Genomic DNA, 26594 nt, shown 5'->3' with positions numbered 1-26594 from the left:
ACCATCCATTAGGTAAAGTTAATGGTGGAGGCTTATCTCTCCATATTATTTTCAAAATAAGGGTGTACACCAACAAAAAATATTAAGAGGGGCCTAAACCCAAAGACCGAGGGACCAAAATCATATTTAAGCCTAAAAAGAAAAACAATAGATGAGGTAACAGTGCTCAAACCATTTAAGTAACTTTCATCAAAACTCAATGTTACCACACATTTTACATGCCAATATTACATAACCTATCTATCTCCTCCCATCTTCTGAATCCATTAAATAAATGACTAATTCTACATGACAACATGGATGAACCTCATGCTTGTCCATCTATCTGAAACTGTTAAAACCAGCCAACAATTCAAATTGCATTCTGCATCGTCGCACTAAGATGTATGCATGGCTCATTTGAGCTCTCCATTAGACATTCAAGTTCATGCAAAATCATAATCTTAACACATCCACTATACTCTCAACTCATATATATCAGGCGCTAGCTCCATTATTTAGTTTAAGAGTCATTTTAATGTTCATTGCTGCAAACTCAGCTGCCAAATATCTAAACACATAGGGCATGGCAACTGTCTCCATGCCTTTACTGGTTTGGCAAGCATGACAGATGACCTTTTTCGGAGCTTTTCTTGGGGGCAGCCCACCAATCTCGCGCCTCGGAAGCTTCTGAGGCTGGATAAATGATGTTGCAAGCATGCTTCCACAAAGGGAACATACATCAGCAATGTGATAATCAGAACAAGTGTGCAGCCTATCATGAAGAAGATATGCAGCACCATGTGCGAGTAGAGAGTCGCGTTCCATTTCACCAAATCGGATCCCACCACCACGCTTTCGTCCTTTTATTGGCTGCCGTGTAACCTGGTCAACTGTGCCGGTAGATCGAACCTGTAACAGAAAGAGCACTCGGTATGAAACAACAAACGATGCAGATCAGTAATTAGCACCAGAGAAGATCACACCTAACCGCTGACCCCTTCTATAGGAATATCTAAAACAATCTGAACAAAGTAGTAGCATAGAAATCAGTACTCTAATCCAGAAAAGCCACCAGTCACCAACCATTTCTATTTTGAAAGCTAATTAAAACCGTCCAAGCAAAAGATTGGGATAGACAGAAGTTAACTCAAGAAATGAACTTCTTTTTCAGGTTCAAAAGGCCAAACATAAATCATACTAAGTTAAAACCAAATAACACAGAAAGTATGGATGAGTATTATTTGCTGATTGCTAGTGCTATAGGAAGGCAAAAGAGCGAAAAAGTTGTCCACCTGAAATTTGTCTGAAACCATGTGGCGTAGCCGCTGATAATAAACAGGTCCAATGAATATCTCGCATGTTAATTCTTTCCCGTAAACCCCACTGTACAGAACCTCTAAACCATGATAGTTAAATCCCTTTTCTCTTAGCATTTGACCAAGATCATCAAGGAGCAAACCTGACTTTTCAGATTCCCCATTATCTTTCTTCACTGAACCACGAAATGGAGTTGCATTTACAAATTCTCCATGTAGGCTACCTCCCTGCAAGAAGAAATTATCATAAAAGCTTTAGACCTTTCCCTAACTTCCTAATATCCTAACCCAGATGCAATAAACAAAGATATAGCAAGGCTTAGATACACCATTTTAAATTGACACACATTATATTAACATAAAGATACCAATGTTTTATAAGTATTTTATTGAACCTTTGCGGCATCCCACTTGCACACACACAAAATTCACAAAATAATTTCAATATGAAAGCCAGAAGTATGTTAGGATTAGGGTAGAAAGAGGGAAGAACAGGAGAGAATCAGAGAGAGAATAGAAGAAGTAGTTTATTCATCTGCAATCATGAATATTACAATGGCTTTTCACAGCTTATATACACTGCTGTTACTCAACAAACTCAACAAACTAACAAACTGAACAAACTATTAACAACTTTCTAACTACCTAACCACGGTTAACCGTAACAAAGTATAAGAATATCTGACATGATACATGCCCGGCACTAAAGCAGTATCCATTTTGAAGTGTAAGTATATAATGCTTCATTGTTCCTGACATAATAAAAACATCATAACCCATAATAGGTAAAAGCCTCGGACAAAATGATCTTCAGGGAAAAAATTAAGACAACATAGAAATGAGAGATAGTTATTACTTGTCGACAACAACAAGAGCAATATCATACTAAGTGGGGTCGGCTATATGGATCATACTACGCCATTGAGCTCGATAAAAGATCAGATCATGAGGGATATTATATAATAAGATCATCTTTAACAATATCTTCCCACGTTCTTTTTGGCCCTCTACCTCTCTTCAAGGGCTACATACCATGTTATCTTGTATCTTCACATATTATATCTAATTTTAGTACCTTAGCAGCAACAGATTCCAGAAGCATGGCAATTGTCATCCGAGAAGGAAATGCATGAGGATTGATAATGAGATCTGGGCGCATCCCAGTAGTTCCACAAAATGGCATATCAACATCTGGCCACAACTGAGAGCAAACACCTTTCTGTCCATGCCTACTACTAAATTTATCACCAATCACCGGGTTCCGCGGATGTCGAAAACGAATATTAACCTGCTCCATTAACAATAAGCATGAGCCAAAATTAACAGATCAAACAAAATAGTAAAAACTTAAAAGAGAACTACCAGCCCGATAAATAAATATATCAAACTGGCTAATCAAATAGTGTTGTTAATGGCGGACGGGAGCCTATGGCGGAGAGCAAAAACCCGCCTTATTTGGCAAATAATATGATGGCGGATTATGGTGGGATATCAGCCATGGCGAAGAGCCAAAAATCCGCCATGAGATTCCGCCATGGCTGACACTTGATAACATTACTAATCAAATCAACCTATTCTGAGTATATGGTTAGCTTCTATTCTTCCACATATATTGTTGTAACAACATTTTTAACAGTCAGGATTATGCAGTGTGGACTGTGGGGGACAAATGAAAAAAGTTATCCAAAATGAGTAAAAAACTAAAAATAGATACTTTAATAACTCAGACCCTCGAGAGTCGTGACAAATGAACAAACCAAATTAACGCATTCAATTGCTGTTTTATATATTATAGAAAGGAAAATCTTATTTAAAATGGAAAAACATTCAAGCGAGTAGCGACAGCTCTTAAGCACACTACTAAAAAAATGTCTGAATACCCGCACCTGGTACGGGTGGGTACGTACCCAAAAGTATTTCCAAACAAAAACAAACGGGTAGATGGTGGGTACTTTGTGGGTGCGCAGTGCGTACTTGACTCCACTTTGTGTAACATCTTTGTCAATTTCTCCATTATCTTCGATCCAAGGTAGCTTAACTGTGAAACTAGTGGTATGGTGTCGTTTCCAGTTTTGACTTCCATATTACCTCCAACATCAGTCTTACTAAAATAACAATGCATATACTCTGCTCTGCATCTGCTAAATCTAAACCCCTTGGATTTCAAAGTCCTCCTCCTAACCTCTAGTTTCGAATCTACTGCTTCCCTTGATTCTTCAATTAAAACTATGGAGGTTTTATCTAGAGAGAGGAGGTTTTTCATGTGAGGGTGAGAGGGGCTATTTCTAACCTTTGGATTAAAACAAATGGCTAGGATTAAAACAATCTAAAAAAACCTCATGTGTCTCTTCGAATGTGACATCATCCTTCTTTCCACCGCTGGTGCGAAGGTGCTCCCTTTTCATAAACCCTTGTTTCTTCTTCTTCTTCTTCTTCTTCTTCTTCTTCTTCTTCTTCTTCTTCTTCTTCTTCTTCTTCTTCTTCAATATGCTGTTCTCGTTCTTGCAGTTCTCACAAAAATTCATTATCAACTCAGTAAATCAAAATGAGGTTTGACTATAATCATTTTCCTCTCAAACTTTTCAAGAAGTCTTCGAACAAGAAAAAACCCAATAACTGCTGAAAATCAAAATGGCACAACTGATTGGAATCTTCCAACAGGAAAATTATCGGGAAAAAGGGCAAATACATTTGCTGCAACAGAAAAAATATCTTCCAAAGAGTGAAAAGAAAGTATGAAACAATAAGCCCAGGCTCCTTCTTGACTCGGGTAGATCCAATCCTTCACTCCACTTTATCCGAGTCCTTCTTCATCATTTGATACCTGGTTGGGATTTAAGATATTGAATCTGATATTGGAAGGCAAGGTGAAATGTGGCCAAACAAATGAAAGGAAGAAGAGAAGATGAAGAAAAGGAATTTTTGCCAGAATAACGATGACACGTTGAGATTGTGGTGGGAAGAATTAGAAACAAGGGTTTACAAACAAAAAGGGAGGCACGTTACTTCGCACAAGGTAGGGAGAGAGACAACAAGTGTAAAAGGCACGTGAGGTTTTTTTAGAATGTTTTAATCTTAGCAATTGGTTTTTAATCCAAAGGTTATAAATTGTTCCTCTCACATAAAAAACCTCTCTCTAGATATACTCCAATACACACACACACACGCACAGACACTCAAACTAACTTACCGGTACCTAAAATTTATTGAAAATAATGTACCCGTACCCGGTATCATGACCGCGCATCCTAGGGTGACAGAGAGGCTAAAATACCACCCCTATACCGTATTAACAATAGGATAACAAGACAGAAAAAAATAATTGGTATAATAAATCTCTCCAGTTCTTTGCATATCAAAATGTAAAGGAACTCCAAGGAGAAATAAATGGGGCACCAAAGAACAAAGATATAAATAACATGGTTCATTCATAGACAAGACCATCTTGTGCTTAGAAGTAAAACCAACTTATATTGTTATTTCTTCTAATAAAAAATCATTACAACAAAGAAGAAAATTATAATAAAATTCATTGCTCACCTTTTGAAGGTCCTTCTTGTTTTTTACATCAACAGCAACATAGTCAACATAAACAGGTTCAGAACCCTTTTTTTTTAAGGTGTGCGTGGAACTCGTTGAAGCATTATAAATGCTACAGTAGGGTTCATCTGGCCGTATCATCTGAAAGTCATGCATGAAGATTTTTTTTAAAGCGAAGTTGAAGTCAAGAGAAAAGAGAGATGGGGAGATGAAGGCAAACCTGACCAACATGTGGAAGTCCATCTGAATCAAGCTTGGACTTCTCTATGTTACTTTTTCTGAACATTCTTGAAGATGGGTCAGACCTGCTGCCTTGTTCAGTCAAGTCAACAGTTTCAGTCTGCCAAAACAATACATAGAAGCAAGTTTAGACTCAGAATTCACAGCAGGAAACATTATCTATAAGTCCAATGGAAACAACAGAAAAAGTCAAGATAAGCATACTATGGCAATACAAAAACAAGAGAAATAAAGTTACAAAAACATTGGATCCATAATTGATCTAACTTAACTGTACATATGATTAGTAAGGCCGGGGGTTCATAGTACACACAAAATTGGGAAACTAAGACCTGAATATTCATAATTATATATTCAGTCATCCATAGAGTACTTTGACACAGTTTACAGCACATGCTTCTCCCTCCCTCCCTCTCTCTCTCTCTCTCTCTCTCTCTCTCTCTCTCTCTCAGAAAGAGCATAAAGACTGATCTGGGCCAAACCTAAAAGTGATTACATAGCCTAATAGATTCAATCATAAATACCTCGTACCTACATAATTTTGTTAGAAAAACAAGGACAGATATATGAAGAGATCAATGGTCATGCGACTCTTGCCATTGCCTAGAAATGGGGCTCAGGAGAAAAATCTCCTGAATTACCAGAGTAAGAAGCCAAGGATCACAGTATAAGCCATACAAAACAGGATCATAGAATAGATATCCAAGGTAACCCATAACAAGGTTCTAGGATGATACTAAAACTATACAAAAGATGGTGGTAAGCTTAGAGCAACAGCGTAGTTTCAATCAAAAGAGAACCAATTAGAGCAAACTTAACTTCAAAATGAACAATAAAGTCATAGCATCTCACAATATAGTGTCATAAGAAAGTAAAAATGGCATGCATCCAAATCAAGAAAGCTTAATCATTCATGTTAAGGCATCAAACCTGATAAATTTGTCCGTGAAACATTCCACGTTCTACTGATGACTTATTTAGAATCATGGCATCCTCCATATCATATCTGTAATCCATTAATAAAGGATATTCGTAAATAGCACACAGAAAGTAAAAAACTGCAGTTGCTTCCATTAAAGCAGTTACCCTGTATATGCCAGAACTGCAACTATAGCATTTGTGCCTGTTGGATATTCATCAATGTTGTATTTGGTATATGTGCTTGTGCGAACGATGGGAGTTTGGGGAGTCTGAAAATGTCACAAAATATTCTGCTTATAACAGTCTAAGGGTAGGAAAAGTGTAGGTAATGCTATTTCAGATGTAAAGGATATAACTTACAAGACCAATTAATATGGCCATTCTCAGATTGGGTTTCCAACATTAAAAGACCGAATCTGTATCTATTTGGAACAGAGGGCAAATCAAATTTCAATAAAGTATATTTGAACAAACCTGAAGATGATATAACTTTTGATCAGCACGATGCTGAATTGTTTGTGACGAGAATGCCATTGTTTGCTTTGCCATCTGCACCATAAACACCCACACTATAAAAATCTATACCTGAAGCAGATTTACACATCGAGACGGCAAGACCAAATTTAAAATATTATAGAACCTGACACTGATACATATTTCGTGGACTCTGATTATGATCTGACCATGGCGTAAGATTAGCAACTACACTAAGCATTCCTGTTGGATGAATTTCCTCATGAGTTGCAGGAAATGAACTCTTTCTTCCACCATCTCCACCATCAGGACATCGTATCTCCATAAAAACCTGGAAAAAAAAAGTAAATAAACACTTATCCGGAATTGAAAGTACTCATCTCCATTATACTTGAATAATTGCAGACAATTATATTATGCACAAAAAAAATCAATATTGACCTGTTCAAATGGTCCAATGAGTTCAATGTTTTTGTTTTCATTGGAAAGAATTGATATATTTCTCACTGGCCGAACAAATCTTGAAGGAGAAGTGAAGAGGTAGAGACCAGGATATGCTCCACCCATGCTCAAAGGAACATATCCCACTTCGAGATCATCAGGAATCTGCATCACATGATTTTAAGTCAATATCAAGGAAGGAATATATTATCATGCAAGCAAAGTAAATTTGACAAAAACAAACCATTGCAGAAGATGACACTTTTAATTCTCGAATGTGAGCCACAATTTTCTCAACTTCACCAGAAGGGATACAACCAACAATGCAACCATCTAAAAGAACAGTAAGAACTTCAGGTGGGCCAGGTAGAAGTAGCTTTGGCACTAATTGTGTCATTCCACTGTCAACTAAAATATCGAGGATAGATATTTTAATTTTAAAATAATCTTTAATGCTTCCTTGGGAGTCAAAATATGACGTAATCCCTGAAATAGAGAAGAAAAGAACAGTGAGCTATAATTGTTGTATTACAATGAACAATGAGTAATCTTGCTAATCAATAAAAATTATCTCATGTAATTTGTGAATATTTTACCAAACAAAAATAATTGAAGATTAGCATTACTTAGACAGTAAGACTTAATATACTTAGCCCATGTTATTTAGATGAAGGAATATGCCATCTTTGTTTACATCAGTCTTGTGGCCCACCTCCAAAATGGGGAGAGAAAATATATATATATATATATATATATATATATATATATCTTGGGCCACACAAATTTCTTCCCACTTAGGGGAATAAAATAGTAAAGAGGGGGAAGCAAATGTTGATATGAAAATTTTACTTGTTTCCTCACCTGCCCACCATTAAATTACAAGGATATAAAAGTCATTTAACAAATAAATTTTCAGTCTCCTCTGTTTCCACCCCCACACAAGAAAGATGTTCTCAAAGTTCTTTATTTCATTTCTCTCCATCCAAATGATGTGTAAAATCAATCCTTTTATCTTCTTCAAACTCTTCTGTTAGATAAACTCAGAATTGTGAAAAGTGTTTATCATTGATTATTGAAAAGCTGAAGATACAAGAGTTTGATTACAGCTTATATAGAACTCTATAGCTTGCTCAACAAGCTTAACAAGCATTCTAACAGAACTCTAACAGATTCAGTTAGCCAGCTAAGCATAACCGCCTAGCCTAACAGAAATGCCAACTCAGCATAACAAACCTAGTGCTGACTGTTAGTACAGTCAGCAATACTAAAGTGTAACTCTGCACATACTCATACAGTGTAACCTAATATCTTCACCACTTTTCATCCTCCCATTTTCTCTCCACATGACAAACCAAATTACCATGACACATATTTGATAAATCAACCCGAGGGGAAATTTGATGCAAAGCATATTTATATGATCGCACAAGGAATTCTAGGTAACACCGGCTATGATTGAGGCACAATCTCCATGGCATCATAAAGTATACATTCCCTTTTGTATCATACTAAATATGATAGGAACAATATAAAACCACTTTCACTGTATATAATTCTCATCTGCATTGGAAGTTGTAGTTTTAGTCCTCACATGTATTAAACAAAACTCAGAATGCATGTCATCTAAGACAATGGATATTAGACAAACTTCTCAAAACTACCCGGAAATTATGTTTCTATGGGCAATATCCACCAGGATTTCAAGCACAGTGACAAAGTTGCAACAAGTACAGGCGGATGTCAATTTGAATTACATTGTTTATTTTAAGACTTCATCCACAGTCCATTTGGGCATGCATATAATATAAAAAGTAGAAATTCTAAAATGTGAAAATATTTGTAATTTTAAGCCCTTAAAAGTTTAATCAAGTCAATAAATGGTTATTCATTAAAAAATAGCAAATCCTTCAACATCATTCATTTATCGGCGAAATAGATTGCAATAGGTCTTTCACAACGAAATCTAGCGATACAGTAACGGTATTTAAATTTTAAGATTTGCTGGTTGTTCCTCTGTGATGTATTTTTTAACCAAGAATTACAGTTCTCTAATTTTGGCTAAAATAAATTGAGAAATAAACTTTATGTCTGTGAAAACCTATTACATTCATAATTGTCATTTTAGTTACTGATAAGCGTCCCACAAATATCAGTGAATATCTTGCAATTTTTAACAATTTTTAAGTGGGGAAGACAAATGAAATGGACATGGGAGGGGGAAAGAACAATACTTACTACAAGTGCAAGTCATATGATTCAACAATCCACAGGGCTCCCCATCAGGTGTGTGGACAGGGCAAAGAAAACCCCAAGATCTATTCATAAAAAAGATTAGATGATACACTGTAAATAGGTATGTACATTATAATAAGATCATGTGGTCTGCTGATTATGTAAAATTGTACTGACTCAGGCAACAGCTTCCGCACAGTTGTAGTACGGAGTCCAGCAAATGAGGCCCCTCGATGAACAGCACGAAAATGTGAGAGGAAGCGCAAGTAGTTCAGTCTATCAGCCTGAACTGTATAGCCCGCCCTCTGATTAGGCATAAAGAGTTCATGAATAATTCATAAAGGCATCAATGCAACAAAAACAAGAGCGTTAAAGCAATTAACCAAACAATCTTGGCATAATTAATATAAAATTTGATTAATTCAGTTTAAAATATTTTCCTTAGGCTAAAATGCAAGAAACACCTATCAATTGTTGGTCATTCTAAGAGAACCTCCTTGCAGGAGGAGGAAATAATCAGAAAAAATGCAACAACTCAACTCCTTCAACCTATCAAACTGTGTGCTCTGCATATGCACAAGAGATTAATTTTTCATTACACTGCACGATATGAAGAAAAAATCAACTTGTTTTGAATCACAGAACGATTTTTTTCCAAAATCACAAATGGGGTGTTTGTATTTTACCCTTATTAAAATGTACTGCTGAATGGAATATAATATCTACATGAGTTATGATTATACAATATGGATTGATCATGACAAAAAATACAAGGAATACACAAGGTACATGTAATTAAGTGTCATGGCAAGTGAAGTCATGGAATACAAACAATCATCTAATTATATTCAATGTCTTTGAAGTGTAATGGTAATATTTTTTACAATCTTAGAAACAAAAGAAAATTAGCAGCATGGAATATACAGACAGATATATAATTTAACTAAGCAATGGCATGTCAATACCTGCTGCAGATCCAGACCTGTGTTGGTAACCAATCTTCCAGTTTTCAACATATTCTCAATTGATGTACTGATAGCTCTTGCTGGAGTTTTATCAAAACACTTCTTAACTACAAAAACTGTAATACCAAAGAAGCAAACAATGTAATGATAAGAATTATTTACCATAAGCATCATCAACCTAGGTATCGGATACCGCATCAAAAAAAATGAAATAACAAAAGGAAAAACCACTAAATTAATTATTGTCTCGTAATTACTCCAGAATCCACAAAATAACATCTACAGCAGTTAACATAAACAAAAAAAAAAATTAAGCATACAGAACAAAATCAGAACTCAAGGAAATAACATGTTTAAAAAGCCAGAAAATAAATATCTACATACTTTCACTGAAATCAAACGTCCCGCTTTTTCTCTTCATCTCATCTTTTCCACTTTGCAACCAATCTTCTAGTTTTTCCTAGGATCCACAACAACATATGCAAGAAATCATCAAAAACATAAAAGACTCAAGTTTCATTACATCTGTGACAGTATGTATGTCTGTTTGAAAAGAAAAGAAAAAATGATAAAAATGACAACACAAAGGCAAATGCAAAAGTTTTTAAAAACAAGCACCCTAGGCAGATGATAATAAATGCCAGATACAAAGAACACAGTATTCCATTTTCTACACATCACAAAAGAGCAACTGACATTAAGTGATGGGGGAAAATTAGATGACCGCATGACATAGTAAAGGGCAATGAAACTAAAAGCTTATATGAATATGATATTACAAGATTTATAGGAATAAGACTGTATTATGTTTGTAGAAAGAAAGACACAGCTTTTGTACAGGACTTATAGAGAAGGTCCCTCTGTAATGAAACTCATGTATTCTCTAAGAATCAAATAGTTATGTTCTCGAGGGAAGAAGACACTGCAAATCCATTTAAGACTTGACCAGACAATTACAATTCCAATTCAAAATTGGAAATATTATAAATTCAAAATCTGTGTCTGGGTTACACAAAGAATCAGAAAATGTTTTTTTTTCCAATTCTATTATTATTGTTTCGATGGTTTTTCTGGTTCCGATGTACGGCGCAAGGAATTGCAATGTATTGATAGAACCGACATTGATGTGGGTGAAGGTTTTGTTGGCATTGATGGGGAGCGTTTTGATCATGGCAGAGCCAAACAACATCATCAAGATGTTCATCATCGTCATTCATCCACGTTGTTCCTCGACGGAATTTCGGTAACGGTGACATATAATGAGGTAAGAGATGTGTTTTCTCCTTATGGTAGACTGATTTCTGTTTATGTTCAACAGAGGCCAAAGCGCGGGGGGAATTCACGGTTTGGTTTCGTGCGATTCTCACATTCGTCGTCTGCCTTGGAGGCGATCTCAACGGAGCATGGGCGGTTCATGGGTGGTGCTCGTATCTCTGTGTCTATGGCTCGATTTCCTTTCAGTAGCCAGCGCAATCGATCCTCTACTCCTATGGTGTTGGAGGCGGAGCCTACTGTGATGGAGGTGGAGAACGTGTCAGCTTTGGTTGCGGCAGATTCTGGGTTTGTTGGTGTGAATATGGTGGAGTCTGTTAGGGATAAACAGGGTGAGTCATGTGGTTTTGGTGTTCCTTCTTTGTCGGTCCCTGTTGGAGATGCAGTCGTGTGTACAGAGCTTAGGCCTTGGGTTCTACCAGAGCGGATTCCAGATGATATTCTTTTCCCAGAAACTTGTGTTAGTGCATGTGTTTCTGAAATCCCTAATAATGAGATGTCTGTTGTGTTTGACATCGGGGGCGACTCATCGATGAATGAGTATGAGGATTCTTCGTTTTTGGATTTGTTCGAAAAGTCTACTGTTGATTTGCGTTTGGTCTGAGGAGTAGGTGATTCGTATCAGTTTATCATTGATGGTGAGGTAAAGTTTTATGTCGGGCCTGAATCTTCTGTCGTGTTGGATATTATGGATTGGACTACCTATGGAGGTTTGGCTACCTATGCTGTTTTGAAGGATTTTGAGGCGAGAACTGATGCTTTACGGCGTGGGGACTATGCGTCTTTTGAGAGGCGTGGTACTTTGTCTATTCCTGATGAAGTTCTTCGTGGTGGGTCTTCTGGTGCGCTTTTGTGTCCGGTGGATACAGGTTTGAGTGGTGGACTAGCTGTTGGTTCTGACCTCGAGTTAGTTCATGATTATGGTAGCTTTGAGGCGGCATTTTTGGAGGCTCCTGAGGTTTCACTTGATCAGCGTCGTGTGTCGGACCACCCTATTCCCTCGGTGATTCCAATGTGATTTTCTCAAGGTTTGAGTCTCTTTCCCGTATTCCTTCTCTGGAGAAGGAGCCCTCTAAGGGCCCAGGTTTTTCTGTTGGGAGAAAAAGAGACAGGCCTAGGAAAGTTGCTAAGAGGGGAAGGAAAAAACAAAGGTTTCAGGTTGTTGGCTCTAATGTTGGAGAGGCATCAGGTGTATCTGACACTGTGTCAGGTAGGGTGGATCCTGTGGGTATGTCTCCTTCTCAGTCCCAGGATTGTGTTTATGAGCGCGCTCAGAAGATGTGGACGGTTGGCAAAGAGTTAGGTCTTGTTTGGGATGGTTCTGATGAGGATGCCATTGAAGGTTGTGTGCAGCATCTCAGGCGTATTCACCCTGATAAGTATGGGCCCTCGTGAGGCTTTAGTTTTTTGTGGTTTGGGTTGTTTTCCTTTCGCCTTGTTTGTTTCAGTGGTGTTGTTAGGGTTGTTTTTGTTGAATTATTTTGGTTAGATTTTGGTTTTTATGTCTTATTGGTCAGGTTTTTGCTTAGGGAGTTTCAAAGGCACATTTAGGAGATGTACTCTTTTTCCTTCTCTAGGGTTTTCCCCCTAGGTATTTCCTAGGAAGGTTTTAACGAGGCACGTGTCCTAGGTGTGGCCTTTAGGGTGGGTTTGTTTGGTTGGGTTTGTTGGTTATGTCATACTCCTAAGAGGGTTATTCTCATGAAATCTTATTCAATAATATATATCTTTTGCTTCAAAAAAAATTTGTTTCGTTGTATGTATGGTCAAGCTTTAGGGAAGATTTTAGCACAAATTTACAAGACATGTAATGTGTATGGGGAAAATATTAGATGGAAAGAGCCTACAAGTGTTGCCCAAATGAGATTGTTACGATGGAAGTATTAGTGAGAATGAAGAATGGCACCTATTGTGGGAAAGATGGCAGAGTTTCTTAGGAGGCTTGGACATGTGTGAAGAGATTTGTAGATGCACCAGTAAGGAGGAGGGTGAATCAATTGAAGGATATACCAATAATTAAAGGTAGAGGAAGATAAGGGAAAACTATAGGTGAAAGTGTGAAACATTGAGAAGAATTTGGATTTAAATAGTTTGCCATTAGACATGATTTATGATTGGACAACATCAGCTCATCTGATCCAGGTAACTTAGGAAAAGGCTTTGGTTGTCAGCATTTGTTGGGCGTATGTCATGATTTTTAAAATTATATCTTCACCCATACTTTTCAAGTAAATATAAATAACCAAATTAATATTTTATTATGGTTGTAGGGTATATGTCATAGGCTGATAGCAGCAGTAGATACAAGTCACAACGAAAGTGCTAGAACTTGGCACCTAGAAAAAAAATCTGGCCTCAGGGTTGTTAGAGAGAGAGATAGAAAGGGAGAGGGAGGGAGGAAGAGTGATGAGAAAAAGAGAGACAAGAAAGAGAAATAATAATGCTGTGGAGTTTGGTTTTATTGACAGAATAGAAACAGAGACCTTAGGAGAGAATTTCTCCTTTCAAGGTTTGCCCCTTTCACAAAGGGTTCCCCATTTTTACAATGGAGCTAATTCTCAGTTCCCAATGCAAACAAATCTGAATGTCCCCTCTTCTTCCCTCTCCTCATATTTAAGTTAAATCTTTACCTCTCAAGTCTTAACATCATTAACCTCCCAAACATAACGATTCTAAGTAACTACACTCTGGCCCTATCACAGTCACGGAATAACAATTAATAAGGCACAGGTGGCAGAAGTTTGATTGCAGTGGTGAAGCCTCTACAGAATTACCAAAGGTTGCAGCAGTAGTAGAGGTGGCAATTAAAAGGTAGCAGTAATTGTGACTAACAGAGACAGAAATCAAAGTATCAACCATAGGTGGCTGAGGCTGTTACATCAAATATTGGTCATGGCTGTAAAGTGTGGAGATCAAACTACGAAGTCCACCTCTTAATTCTTGCTTCTTGGAATAGAAAGTTTTAGGGTCAGGGTTAAGAATTGGGGGTGATTTTATCTAGTTACTTTTTTTATAAGGAATTTAACCAATTCAAAGCACAACTCCATTCTAAACTCGAAATTAAGGCAGATTTGAGTACATAGTATTAGCATACACCTGTTTGTGCAGGATACTAGTCGATTTCAGTTAGTTAATGTTCTATTAGTGATTGTTAGTTAGCTGTGGCACTTACAACTGCCTCTTCTGTAACTTCCACCTTTCTCTCTCTCTATATATATATATGTGTGTGTGTGTGTGTGTCTGTAACACTACTAAATACAATCAACACAATCAGATTTCATTACATCTCAAATTCTCAATCTAATAAGGCCAATTTCCAAATGCAAAATGGGACCGAAAAAAAACAGATTAATTGTATTCTTTCGAGTTTCGACACAGAGGAAAGAGATATTGTATCAGAGCTAGTAAATATATGCCTTCAACATCATGAGATCGAACTATGAGTAAAATTAATCAGATTCACAATTTGGAAAACATGTTCTCTTATTACTACAGATGAAGATAAATATATTATGAAAAAAGGTTACAAGCTTTCTACCTTAAGATAAAGTGTAATCAGATGTCCAGGGAGTAAAACCTCCTGATTTTGTAAAGAATCAGGGTTGTCCAACACTGACGTACCATCTACAAGTGAGAAAAGTTTCTGCAGCATGAAGCTAAAGGGAGGAAGAAAGAAGGGGCCAATAAAAAAACGTGAGGAAACAGTACACAGACCATCTATCAAAATGATTTTTTGCTCGTAAGAAACAATATAGACTAACTAATTATTCAAAATCATCACAGCATAAGAAAAAAGCAAGAGGCTAACATGAGCAGATTGAACTTGTCAAAATTATCATCCAGATGAACAAACACGTAGTCCTTTAGAACTGCCTTGGCCACCTAGAAAACAAACAAACTCATGAAATCACCATACAGAAATAAGGGGAATTAAAACCTGTCCTCCAATTAAAGAAATAGAGTTAATTACACTCTCCCAAACCTAAAAGATCCTTAAATTATACTGCCCTCTTCTCGATTTTTAAAAACTACACTACACTACCTTCACGTAAGATAAAACATGGTGCACGTCAGTCCATTTTTAACTAAACAAGCCACTTTTGAGACTTGATAGAATGATATGAAGTTTTGAACATCCCTTTATTGTGGGAACTTCTTATAAAGTCTCAAAGTGGGGTTTCAAAACAAGCTGCTAATGAAACCGAGAGTTGCAACGAGGATAAACAAATTGAATCAAAGATTCAAATTCAGTTGGGCTAGAGTGTAGCACACACTGAGAAGTGAATGTAATTTTCAAAATAGAGGAGAGAGTGGCACAATTTAGTAAGAAAGATGTTTTAGTCTTAATATAATGACAGAATAAGACTTACGGTATCATAGCTGTCATTTTTAAGTTCAGTCAGAATAGGTTGGAAATGCTCTCCTGAATTTAAAATGTAAGAATTAATACAAAAGTACACAAATTGATCTACCAAAGTATTTAAGAGTGCCACATTAAGTACCGATATAATTTAGACATTGAAGGCGAGTGAAAAGAGACAACTGTCGAACTTCCTCTATTATCATTCTTGCCCTATCGTCAACACGCTGGGTTCCAACAGCACCCTTTCCCTTTTCATACTTCTCATTGTAGCAGCTTTTCAAATTTGTACGAATTTCAAGGTCACTGGTGTCAATGAGGGCCTGTTACATATTATCATTAGCACCAAAAGTAAATCTTTATACAACCAAACACTGGGAAAATAAAGGGGATACAAGAGGAACATATAATAAGAAAGCACTGGAAAAAGAATCTCAGCAATAATTACCTTCAAAACAATGCCTACGGGAAGCAAGTACTCCCTCCCTTTTACCCTGCAAGATGAGATCATCATGAAAAATCAGTCTACATCTAAAATCATCAACACTTTCTATGAAGTAAAATGGGACTATGGAAGATAGTTTCAGTTAGGTCCTTCAAATCACCCAGACATCTTACCAGAAACCAAGTCTTGCACTGTCATTACGAAGGTAATACAATTTTACGGTTAGTGAGGATTGATCAGCTCTTACACACCTGAACAATTAAAATATAAAACGATGAATGGAAGCATGAAGTGTCGAAAAATGAGGAGTCAAACATCAAAGAAATCATATTTCCTTGAGCATTAAAAAGACGAATTTCTAAGAGTCATTATGAGAAAACAGGTTCAATGTCCATGCAGATATAAAATTTAGATCTGAAAGCATTAAACGTTTTGGGCAATTACTCAACATCAATTCCAACCTCTTCCAATTACCATATAAGCAGACTACTGCAGAGCAACATGCTTTAGATGTCTAATTCCATACATACAGAAAAGCATGCAATCAAATATTTACATTAAATTTCCAACTTCTCTAGGAGGAACGATAACAATGATATTCAGTTGAACATGTTTTAAATTGAGATAAAAAGAAAGATTAATTAGTCCAAACTCTGAACTATCTTTGAACCTAGCTAGCCACTCTTTTAGTTAATTGTACTAAACAGCAAATATATTTGCCAGCATGTTCTCATTTACATTTCTCCCATTTTCAATATTATAGCTTCCCTACTTAGGCATTGACTAGGAAATCTTTCATATAAATATTATTAGAGTTGTGTCTTGGTCGTATTATGTTAGATGTACTCTCTGCTGAGGGTTTGTTATTGCTACTTCAGCTCTCAGTTATCTTACACATGTTGATAGTTGCTGTTGTTAGCGTAGGCAGTTATTGGAGCTGGCTATACATAGTCTATTGTATCAAGTGATTGAATCATAATAACAGAATCAGTTTTCCTTCCTGTTTTCTGCTTCTCTTAGTTTTCCATATTAAGAATCATGTAATACATCATCAAATATTAGAATTATTTTCAGTCTCGAGTTGGTCCTAGAGTAATCAGATTCAAAACCCTAGTTCTGTGTTCAATAGAGGCCCAAAGGGGCTGATACAGTTTTCAGATGTCTAGCCATTTAGTATCATAGCATTGTCATAAGCCTTGCATACATAAACATGCAAGACACTATTATCCATAATATTTCAATCATTAAATATAGCACTATTACAGATAGAACAAACCTTATTACAACTGCTTTATCAGTATATCCCTCCCGCCGCTGACTAAATGAATTCCGTACTGTACTCATGGGCTACAAAATTTAAGGAACCAGAGATCAAATTAATAAGCTTGAACAAGGGCTTGAGAAATCCATGACTAGTCTTAAAACATGCTATTGGCCCCAGAAATCAAGTTATTCCTTGATTAGTATAAAAAAAATTAAATCATGCAGAAATAAAGTGAACAACTAATCTAGCACATTGACACAGAAGTATGTGCATAAGAAAAAGAATTCTTACATAGTTCCTTTTTGGCAAAATTAATAGTCGAATGACTCTCTCAAGGCCATTCAAGATGAAGTAACTGAAAAACAAATAATGTTTAATAAAGCAATCATCAGTCAACTACATAAACAAAATACTGGGAAAGCAAAGCAACAGAACAAGAAAAGTAAATAATGCTTACAAAACCCAATAAAAATGTTTCTCAAATCAAGCTTTCCAATAGAACTGCTATGTTAGTTTGGCATTGTAGCACTGACTTAAATCTATAGTAATATCAAATCCATTTCTGTTATTAACTGCATATTTTTTAGTATACGTTTTAGTTGTGATGTGTACTTATGTGATTTTATTCTCATAATCATTTGTATTGTACACATTAACACTAAGAGGAAGGCTTCTGTAAAAGAATAAAATAAATAAAGCTGGATCATCAACAACATATTATATTACATACAACCCCTAACCACCAGTTGTAGCCTGTACAGGCTCTTATACCATGTCCAGGGCGGATATTGAAGAAAATATTTGAAGGGACAGCACTTACTTTTTTTACAGTATTAAAAAAATTCAAGTTTTTCTTTATGCATTTTGAATTAGTTTTTCACACTTAATGCCATATTTTTTGCTAAAAACTAACATTGTAATTCATCCTTAAACAGTGTTGTTAAATAGCGGCTATAGCGGCCGCGACCCGCTATAGCGTAGCGGGATTTTGCCTCACCGCAATCGTTATGCCGCTACATCGCGGCCACCGCGATAATCGCGATCGCGGCCGCGAACGCCATAGCGGCGTTATGCCAGAAACGGAAATAACGGATTTTTAGGAATTCAAACGTTTTCTGGCTAGTTTTTAGGATTTTAAATAAGGAATATAATGGGCCACCGTCTATTCCCATTAATTACCCTAATTCCCTAATAACTACTCTCTATATTAACGCTTCAACTCTCCTCTCCTCTCTTTCAAATTCTCTGATTTCTCTCTGGTTCTCACTTCTCAGAGACTACACTCTGACTCTGCAGCACGGTTGCAACTTGCAAGCAAACCTTCTCAGAGTTTCTGCTTTATGGTGAGTAGATCGTTTTCCGCATCCTATTCCTCTGTTTTTTGTTGAAAACGTATACTCTGTTTTTCATTGTTTCTTCCTCCTCTACCCTGTTTCACGGTTTTCTTCTCTGTTTTTCAATGTTTTTCCTCCTTTAACAGTCATCTTCTCTTCTCTTTTTCTTTTATTTTTGTTCAAAACTCATGCTCTGTTTTCCATTGTTTCTTCCTTTACTAAACTTATAATATCTTCCTGTTTCACAGAATCACAGACTCACAGTTTACTTCTCTGTTCAAATTTCAAAACTCATGCTCTGTTTTCCATTGTTTCTTCCTTTACTAAACTTATAATATCTTCCTGTTTCACAGAATCACAGTTTTCTTCTCTGTTCAAATTTCAAAACTCATGCTCTGTTTTCCATTGTTTCTTCTTCCTTTTCTCTTAACTTATCTCTTAGGTAATCTTATCTCTTACATGTACTGTTTTATTTTGAAAACTCAGAACCATGGCTGCACAAGGTTCCAATGCAACCCCTGAAGTACCTCAAAGAGCTGATCCTGGCTGGAAGTTTTGTAAGCCATATGATGCGCATGATACCAGCCGCTGTATTTGTAATTTTTGTGGTAAAATGACGAAGGGGGGAATTACAAGAATGAAGGAGCACTTGATGGCTAAGCCAGGGAATGTTGCACCTTGTCCTAAGTGCCCGAAAGAAGTTCGAGATGAACTGTGGGCAATTTTGAATGACAAGAAAAAGAAAGACAGCGAAGCATATGAAAGGGTTCGCCTTAATCTTCTTGATGATGACTGCCTCCGTGGTGATAGTGATGAGGAACGTGCTATGGATGAAGGGCTGGAGATTGCAACTAGAGAAAATAAAAATAAAAAGGTTCTGAAGGGCCAGATTGATATGTACCTCCAAAAACCAGAAAGTGCCATTGCAAAGAAGAAGAATGAGAAGTTAAGGCAGGAAAGCATCAGAGCCTCATGTGATAAGGAGTCTACAGCAAGAGTTCATCAGTATATTGCCCGCTTTTGGTATCAAGCAGGCTTGTCTTTTAACATGGTTAAGTTGCAAAGCTTTCGTGACATGCTTGCGGCTGTTGGAAGCTTCGGACCTCATTTAAAACCGCCTTCATATCATGACATAAGGGTTCCACTTCTTGCAAAGGAGGTACACTACACTGAGAATTTGTTGAAGGGCCAGAAGGAGCAATGGAAAAGATTTGGTTGCTCTATTATGTCCGATGCATGGACTGATAGAAAACAAAGATCAATTATTAACTTCATGGTGAATTGTTCAGCTGGAACAATGTTTCTTAAATCGGTTGATGCCTCTGATTATGTGAAAACTGGTGAGAAACTATTTGAGCTGCTTGACTCCATAATTGATGAGGTTGGGGAAGAGAATGTAGTTCAGGTTATAACTGACAATGGCAGCAACTATGTGAGTGCGGGAAAGATGCTAGAAGAAAAAAGACCCAACTTATATTGGACACCATGTGCAGCTCACTGCATAGATTTAATGTTGGAAGACATTGGGAAGATTCCTCTCATAAAGAAAACAATTCAAAGAGCCATATCACTTGTTGGTTTCATTTACGGTCACACTAGTACATTGAGCTTGTTGAGGTACTATACCAAGAAAAGAGAATTGGTAAGGCATGCTGTTACAAGATTTGCAACATCCTATCTTACATTGAAAAGATTGCGGAAGGAGAAGGGGAAATTGAGGGAGATGTTTGTGTCACACACTTGGACAAATAACAAGCTGTCCAACGAGCCAAAAGGAAAGCAAGCCACAAAAACCGTTTTGATGAACTCTTTCTGGAACAGTGTGTGTTTTATATTAAAGGTAATTTTGCTGTTTTTGTTTTTCTATTTTTTTCACATTTTACTGTTTCTGTTTTTCAGTTTTTCTATTTTTTTCAAATCTGAAACTGTTTTTTCACTCTCTTTTTTTCCATACACTCAAGGTCATGGGTCCATTGGTACGTGTACTACGCTTAGTGGACAGCGAGAAGAAACCCGCTATGGGTTATATCTATGAGGCTATGGATAAGGCCAAAGAAGCAATCAGAGCTTCCCTTCGTGATGACAAAAGCAAATATCAAAAAATCTGGGACATCATAGACAATAGGTGGAATAGCCAACTACATCGACCATTGCATGCTGCTGGCCACTTCCTAAACCCAGAGTACTACTACAATGATTCAGAATTGGACTATGATTTTGAGGTGCAGAAAGGAGTCTATGATTGTGTAGAAAGGTTGTCACCTACTGATGAGCTAAGGAAGAAGATACTCACCGAGCTACCAATTTACAAATCTGGTGGTGGTATGTTTGGAAGCAAGTTTGCAATTGAACAAAGGGGCACAATTGCACCAGGTGAGCAGAATTGAATATCTTTATATGTTAAATTGTTAATGCATTTGGATTGCATAACATTTGACTTATAATTGGATTTTGAACTTATGCTTTTGTAGCTCAATGGTGGAGAATGTATGGACAGTCAACACCAAATTTGACAAAGTTGGCAATAAAGATTTTAAGTTTGACTTGCAGTGCTTCAGGATGTGAACGGAATTGGAGTGTGTTTGAGCAAGTAAGCTCTTCAACTAATCAACTCTACTATTTGCTAATATTTATTCTTGTACTTGCTAACTTTTATCAACTCTACTTTAGTTTAGATTTTAATTTTATTACCTTATCATCTTTATAGATTCATACAAAGAAAAGAAATAAGCTTGAGCATAAGAGACTTGAGGACTTGGTGTTTGTCAAGTATAATCAAGCACTAGTAAGAAGGTACAATATTAGAGATGAGTTGGACCCTATCTCCTTGGATGACATTGATGAGAGCAATGAATGGCTAGTGGGGACAATGGAAGAGGATGGAGATGATGCTGGAAATGATAGGGTATTTCCGGAGGACGACCTCACTTGGGATGTTGTTTACAAAGCTTCGGGAATTGGAGAGCCTAGTACTAACACTAGGCGAGGAACTAGAAAGAGAAAAGAGGTCACAACTGCTGCAGGTAATTCATCTAAGAAGAAGAAAGGTGCTACTGCTTCCAAGAACGGAAAAGAGCCGATTGTTATTGAAGATGAAGAAGAAGAGATTTCAGATAATGATTTGGAGGACTCTGAAATAGAAGCTGATGGATATGTTTCACTTTCTGATGAAGTGGATGATGAAAATTCTGGGGAGGAGGAAGAGGATAACGAGTAGAATTGACTTTTGTTGCATTACCTTTACTGTTTTGAGGCTTCAGTTTAAATTTTGTTGTTTTAAGTACTTCTGTTATTTGTTTTGAGCTGCTGGGCAGCCTTGAATTATGTTCTTTTGAGACTTGCGTTAAAATTGTGTTGTTTTAAGTACTTTTGTTATCTGTTTTGAGCTGTTGGACAGCCTTGAATTATGTTGTTTTGAGACTTTGAGTTAAAATGATGTTGTTTTTAGCTGTTTTTTTGTATAATATTGTACTTATTTTAACCGCTATGCGGTAACCGCTATTTGCCCGCGACGCGATCCGCGAAACGAAATAGCGGATTTTTGCCTCACCGCGATTTTCCGCGATCGCGATTTGACAACACTGTCCTTAAAAATATATTTTATGCTAAAATAAATTAAACAGTGTAGTAAGAATCGTACGATTCACAGAATCACAGATCCATTTCGCGATACAATACGCTTTTATGGGTTGGCGACTTGGCGATATAAACCGGTGGTGTGTATCTATCTGTTGCTTGAATCGTTGGTGAACCGTACGAATCGAATCGGGAATCTTATGAATCGTGATTCCAAGATGAATCCCCGATTCAGCACCAGGAGCAGAAACGGGTCGAGTTCGACCAATTCTGCTTTTTCTGGTACTTTTTTACGTTCTTTAAAAAAATAAAAATGGGCAGAGAGAGTCAACCCATCTGTTGCATATCATTTAGGGTTCACCTCTTCACTACTTCAACCTAAATCCTTCAGTTCATGCTTCATGTTTCAATTTTCACTTTTTACATTCACGTTTGAAGCTCACCTTCGCAACAAAAGGGCTCGACAGCCAAAAAAACATCCAAGAGTGATTTGATTTGTTAGATTATTATTAAGTTATTGGTGTTTTTTTGGAGGGGATAAACACTTGCACTTTGTCATCTTAGATTATTTTGAAGTTTATCATGTGACATACTGTATATTATCATTTATGACTTATTTTTTGTATCTGTATCGTATGATACATAAAGCGATACTACTCACGAGTCAGAAAATAGGTCTCCTGATTCACGATTCAACTACCATGAAATTAAATTACACAAGCCTTGTGAGCTTGTAGAAAATAAATGGAAACTTCTCCATGAACCTTGCAGAATTAATAAAAGGGTTTTCATACACTCCACTTTCTCTTCCATCCAATTTTCACTCACAATTCTCTTCATGTATCTCTCTTCTTTTCCTAACATCTATGTTTGAATTTCAGTTCAAATGCATCTAACGAACTTTGCACAGTGCACACATTACAAGACACCAAAAGTAGAAGTAACAATTTCTTTCATTGAGTTGAAAGTACTTTCAAGTTGAAAGTAACTCAAATACAAACACAAACTTACTTATTTATTTCTCTCTTATATTCTTATCTCTTTACGAGTACGGGTGAATTTAAGGTGTGGACCAGTGTTGTCAATCTCGGATAGCAGGGCGTAGCGGCAGACCACAAAAATTATTATTGCGCTATAGCGCATAGCAGGATGGCCACTACGCTGAAACTTTTATATGGTTTATTTGATAACTACATACATATAGGTGTCTTGAACAAAAATAGAAGCACAAACTAAGTCCAGGTAACCAAGAGGTTTAGTGTTTCAAAAAACCCAAGAGGAAGTTTCTATTTCCTAAACTAAACCGTCTAAGAAGTAAAAACAATAAGTTTTTGGGTAACAATAAAGGTTTAAGTCTCACTTCCACCTCATCCTCCTCAAACTAGACTATTTTCAATATGTTTCCCAAGCATAAACCCTGAAATGCCTTCCCCACATGCTCAAACATGAACTTTTCATGGGTTGTTTTTGGCTTTTTATCAATTCCACCAAATAGTGCCGCACTATTTGGCCGCTATGGCTGCTATTTCCTCCATGTTAGTGCTGCAACAGCAGCTACACTGAACTGGACCGCTACGCAACAACTAGGAACGGAACCGCCAAGGGCCACTAGGCACCGCTATCGCTATGGCGATATAGCGCGCTATTGACAACACTGGTGTGAACATAATTTTTATCTTTATTATAATAAGTATAAATAATATTAGATATATGAGCAAATTAGCTCACTCATAAACCATGTTTTTACTAGTAATAAAAGGTAACATTATTTACAAATACCCCTTATATGTGTTAAAATTAAGAAAACTCTTCCACCTTGTGAGTCATTTATTTTGTTCAATGGTGGACAAAGCCTATATATAACCTTTGTTGCAAGAGGAGTGTCTCGGGTCGGACACCAAAATGACACCGACACATGGCTCAGAAACTTGAAGCCGACACCTCTTGTTGGCTTCACACTTGTGGAACACTTGAAACTGAAACCTCTCGTTGGTTGGACAATTGTCGTACATTGATATTACCTTTTTTCAAGTCAAAGAATAAAATATCTCTCATACTGTAAAACTAACGGGAGATGAGTTTGGATCACTTGATGAAATTTAAAATCTTCAAGTTGCTAATTTATCATTTGATGACCCGGAGCTGGAGTCTACTTCTTTCAATGAAGATGATCTAGAAAGAGGTAAAAGCCATTAGATAGATTAGCTCTATCTTTTTTAGAGAAAGTGCTTACTATGTAAAATGAGTCTCTAAATTTTTCGAAGCTCATTGGCACAGGGCATAGGGAGTTGTTTTGTGTTATGATATTTTGCTATATATATGTGTGCATATATATATATATATATGTAAGTGTTTTACCAGTGTCTTACTTTTGAGTGTTAGTCGTGTCGCCGTGTTTGTGTTGTTGTGTCCGATATCTGTTCGAAGTCAATGCTTCATAGTATAATACTCGATTTGAAAAAAAATTGGGGTAGTGATTTTTATATTTCTAACAGGAAAAACCAAATTAACCAACATCATATATTATTAAGTGGCATAGATAGGGTTAAACTACATACCCACCCATTTCTGATGCTTCTTCCTTGTAGGACACAAGTTTTCGGGGATCAGCACCACTCAAGTTGCATAGTTTTGACTGCAATTGGTTGAGGTGAATGAATATGAATAATTCACAATAACAATGAAATTAGATAATGCTGCTTTTAACATAGTTCCTACTTCGTATCACAGTAGTAGTCAAAACAACCATTATGTAGTAATGCAAAAGTTGTAAGTCATTGTAAATTATGCTGATGAGTTTGTCAAGATAGCAAGAAAATAGGAAAATGAAATATACTAGAACAGAGTCAAAAATTAATAAAGAAACAAACTGAGTTATCAATATAAGACACAAACTTTTATAACAGCATATGAGCGAAAATAATATAAAATTCCATTTAAACACATTCAAATTGATTGAAATTGAACGACCTAATATTATGAACTTAGAATCAAAGCAATGATAAATTTTAAGGTTGGATTGGAGTATAAAATAGCAAGCAAATAATGAGGTTAAAGCTTTGTGGCAGTAGGAAACTTATGAGGATAAATAATGATTCCCGAATGCATTGGTTACTTTCACAGACAAAACCATAACATACCAATAATTGTTATAAATCCAAACAAAAGGTAAAAAAAAAAAAATGAGACCTGTAGCATTATGGGTAGCTGCCCAAGATTCAAATTTTCTCTTATCACAGGCCCATCATTATATTGAAAGCAAACATCAGCTGTAAACTTCCCTGTATATGAAATTTTCGCCTGTCTGCACTGCTCGAAGAAAAAAGCACACAATGAGTTAAAAAAAATCCCTATCAAAACAACAACATTCTGAATACTAAATCATGAAACTTGAAAACTTGCTTCAAAAGGAAGTAAGGCCGACTTCATGGTCCTCGAAAACCCCTCCTTCTGAGGCGGATACACCATCGGGTTATCCAACCAGAGTAAGATCCAGGTTAAGTAGTACAAACACCAATTCAATCCAAATAGCAACTTCAATTAAATTCATTCAAAGCTAAGTAAGAAAATTAAAATGCAAATTTTTCAACAAAAAGGATATCTCTGAGCTTCGTGGATGTCGCGGAGTCGAGAACTTCGATGGGTTTGATATGGCGGAACATGATTTCCAATCCAGCATCAGCCATGTAATCGAAGGACTCTATGTGAGGCTTCAAGAGCTCCCGCAGTGGCTCCAAGTCTGGAACCGAACCTGGTTTTACAACCATCTTTGGGGAAGGTAGGGTTTGAAGGTGAGGGGAGTAGAACGGTGTCGTTTGGGTGGTGGTTTGGGTTCTGAGATGAAGAGGATGGAGGCGACGCCGTAAGAGAAAGCAGAAAGAAGAGGGTTGAAGCGGGGTTTATGATTTTATATGGTGTTGAGGGTTTTGTTTTTTTGGTCGGAAGTGCTGCTTTTTTGTGTTTTTTTTTTAGTAGTTTGTATGGTTTTTAGACTGGCCCAAAACAATGGGTCACAAAAGCCCAAAAGGATAGACACTTCCAATATAGCATTTTTTGTAAGATTGTGTTTTTAATACTCATATGGAATTTTTATGATATATAACAAAAACCTGAAAAAAAAATTATATGGAATGGTTTGTTCCCAAACAATATATAATATATATATAGTTAAAGACTCACCTACTGTAAATTTTGAAAGATCTCCTTGAACACGACATTAGTAGTTGGGTTTA

The 26594-nt window shown here is 36.7% G+C and overlaps 1 protein-coding gene across 2 annotated transcripts; it reads right to left on the bottom strand.

The window, feature by feature from the left end:
- Positions 1-157: 157 nt before the first annotated feature.
- On the bottom strand, positions 158-26249 carry LOC130745398 (DNA-directed RNA polymerase I subunit 2). 2 transcript variants are annotated; one of them, XM_057597612.1, is made up of 27 exons: positions 25964-26249; positions 25765-25847; positions 25552-25671; positions 24921-24997; positions 17744-17807; positions 17465-17535; positions 16362-16439; positions 16192-16237; positions 15886-16066; positions 15754-15806; positions 15192-15265; positions 14922-15039; positions 10496-10571; positions 10112-10227; positions 9324-9451; positions 9150-9229; positions 7159-7400; positions 6915-7079; positions 6640-6804; positions 6474-6548; positions 6165-6268; positions 6009-6084; positions 5059-5178; positions 4839-4979; positions 2374-2586; positions 1275-1526; positions 158-891 (listed from the first exon to the last, which is right to left on the bottom strand). In XM_057597612.1, exons 1-27 carry the CDS (start codon positions 26127-26129, stop codon positions 478-480), a joined length of 3498 nt encoding a protein of 1165 aa, XP_057453595.1. In that variant the 5' UTR covers positions 26130-26249; the 3' UTR covers positions 158-477. The 2 variants fall into 2 exon arrangements, with proteins under 2 accessions (XP_057453595.1, XP_057453596.1); XM_057597613.1 differs by lacking the exons at positions 25552-25671; positions 25765-25847; positions 25964-26249 and having other exon boundaries at positions 24925-24970.
- Between the last annotated feature and the right edge of the window lie 345 nt (positions 26250-26594).

The sequence above is a fragment of the Lotus japonicus genome, chromosome 3 (assembly GCF_012489685.1).
Source record: "Lotus japonicus ecotype B-129 chromosome 3, LjGifu_v1.2".
NCBI classification, from domain to species: Eukaryota; Viridiplantae; Streptophyta; class Magnoliopsida; order Fabales; family Fabaceae; genus Lotus; species Lotus japonicus.
This window is presented reverse-complemented; position numbering and strand designations above follow the sequence as displayed.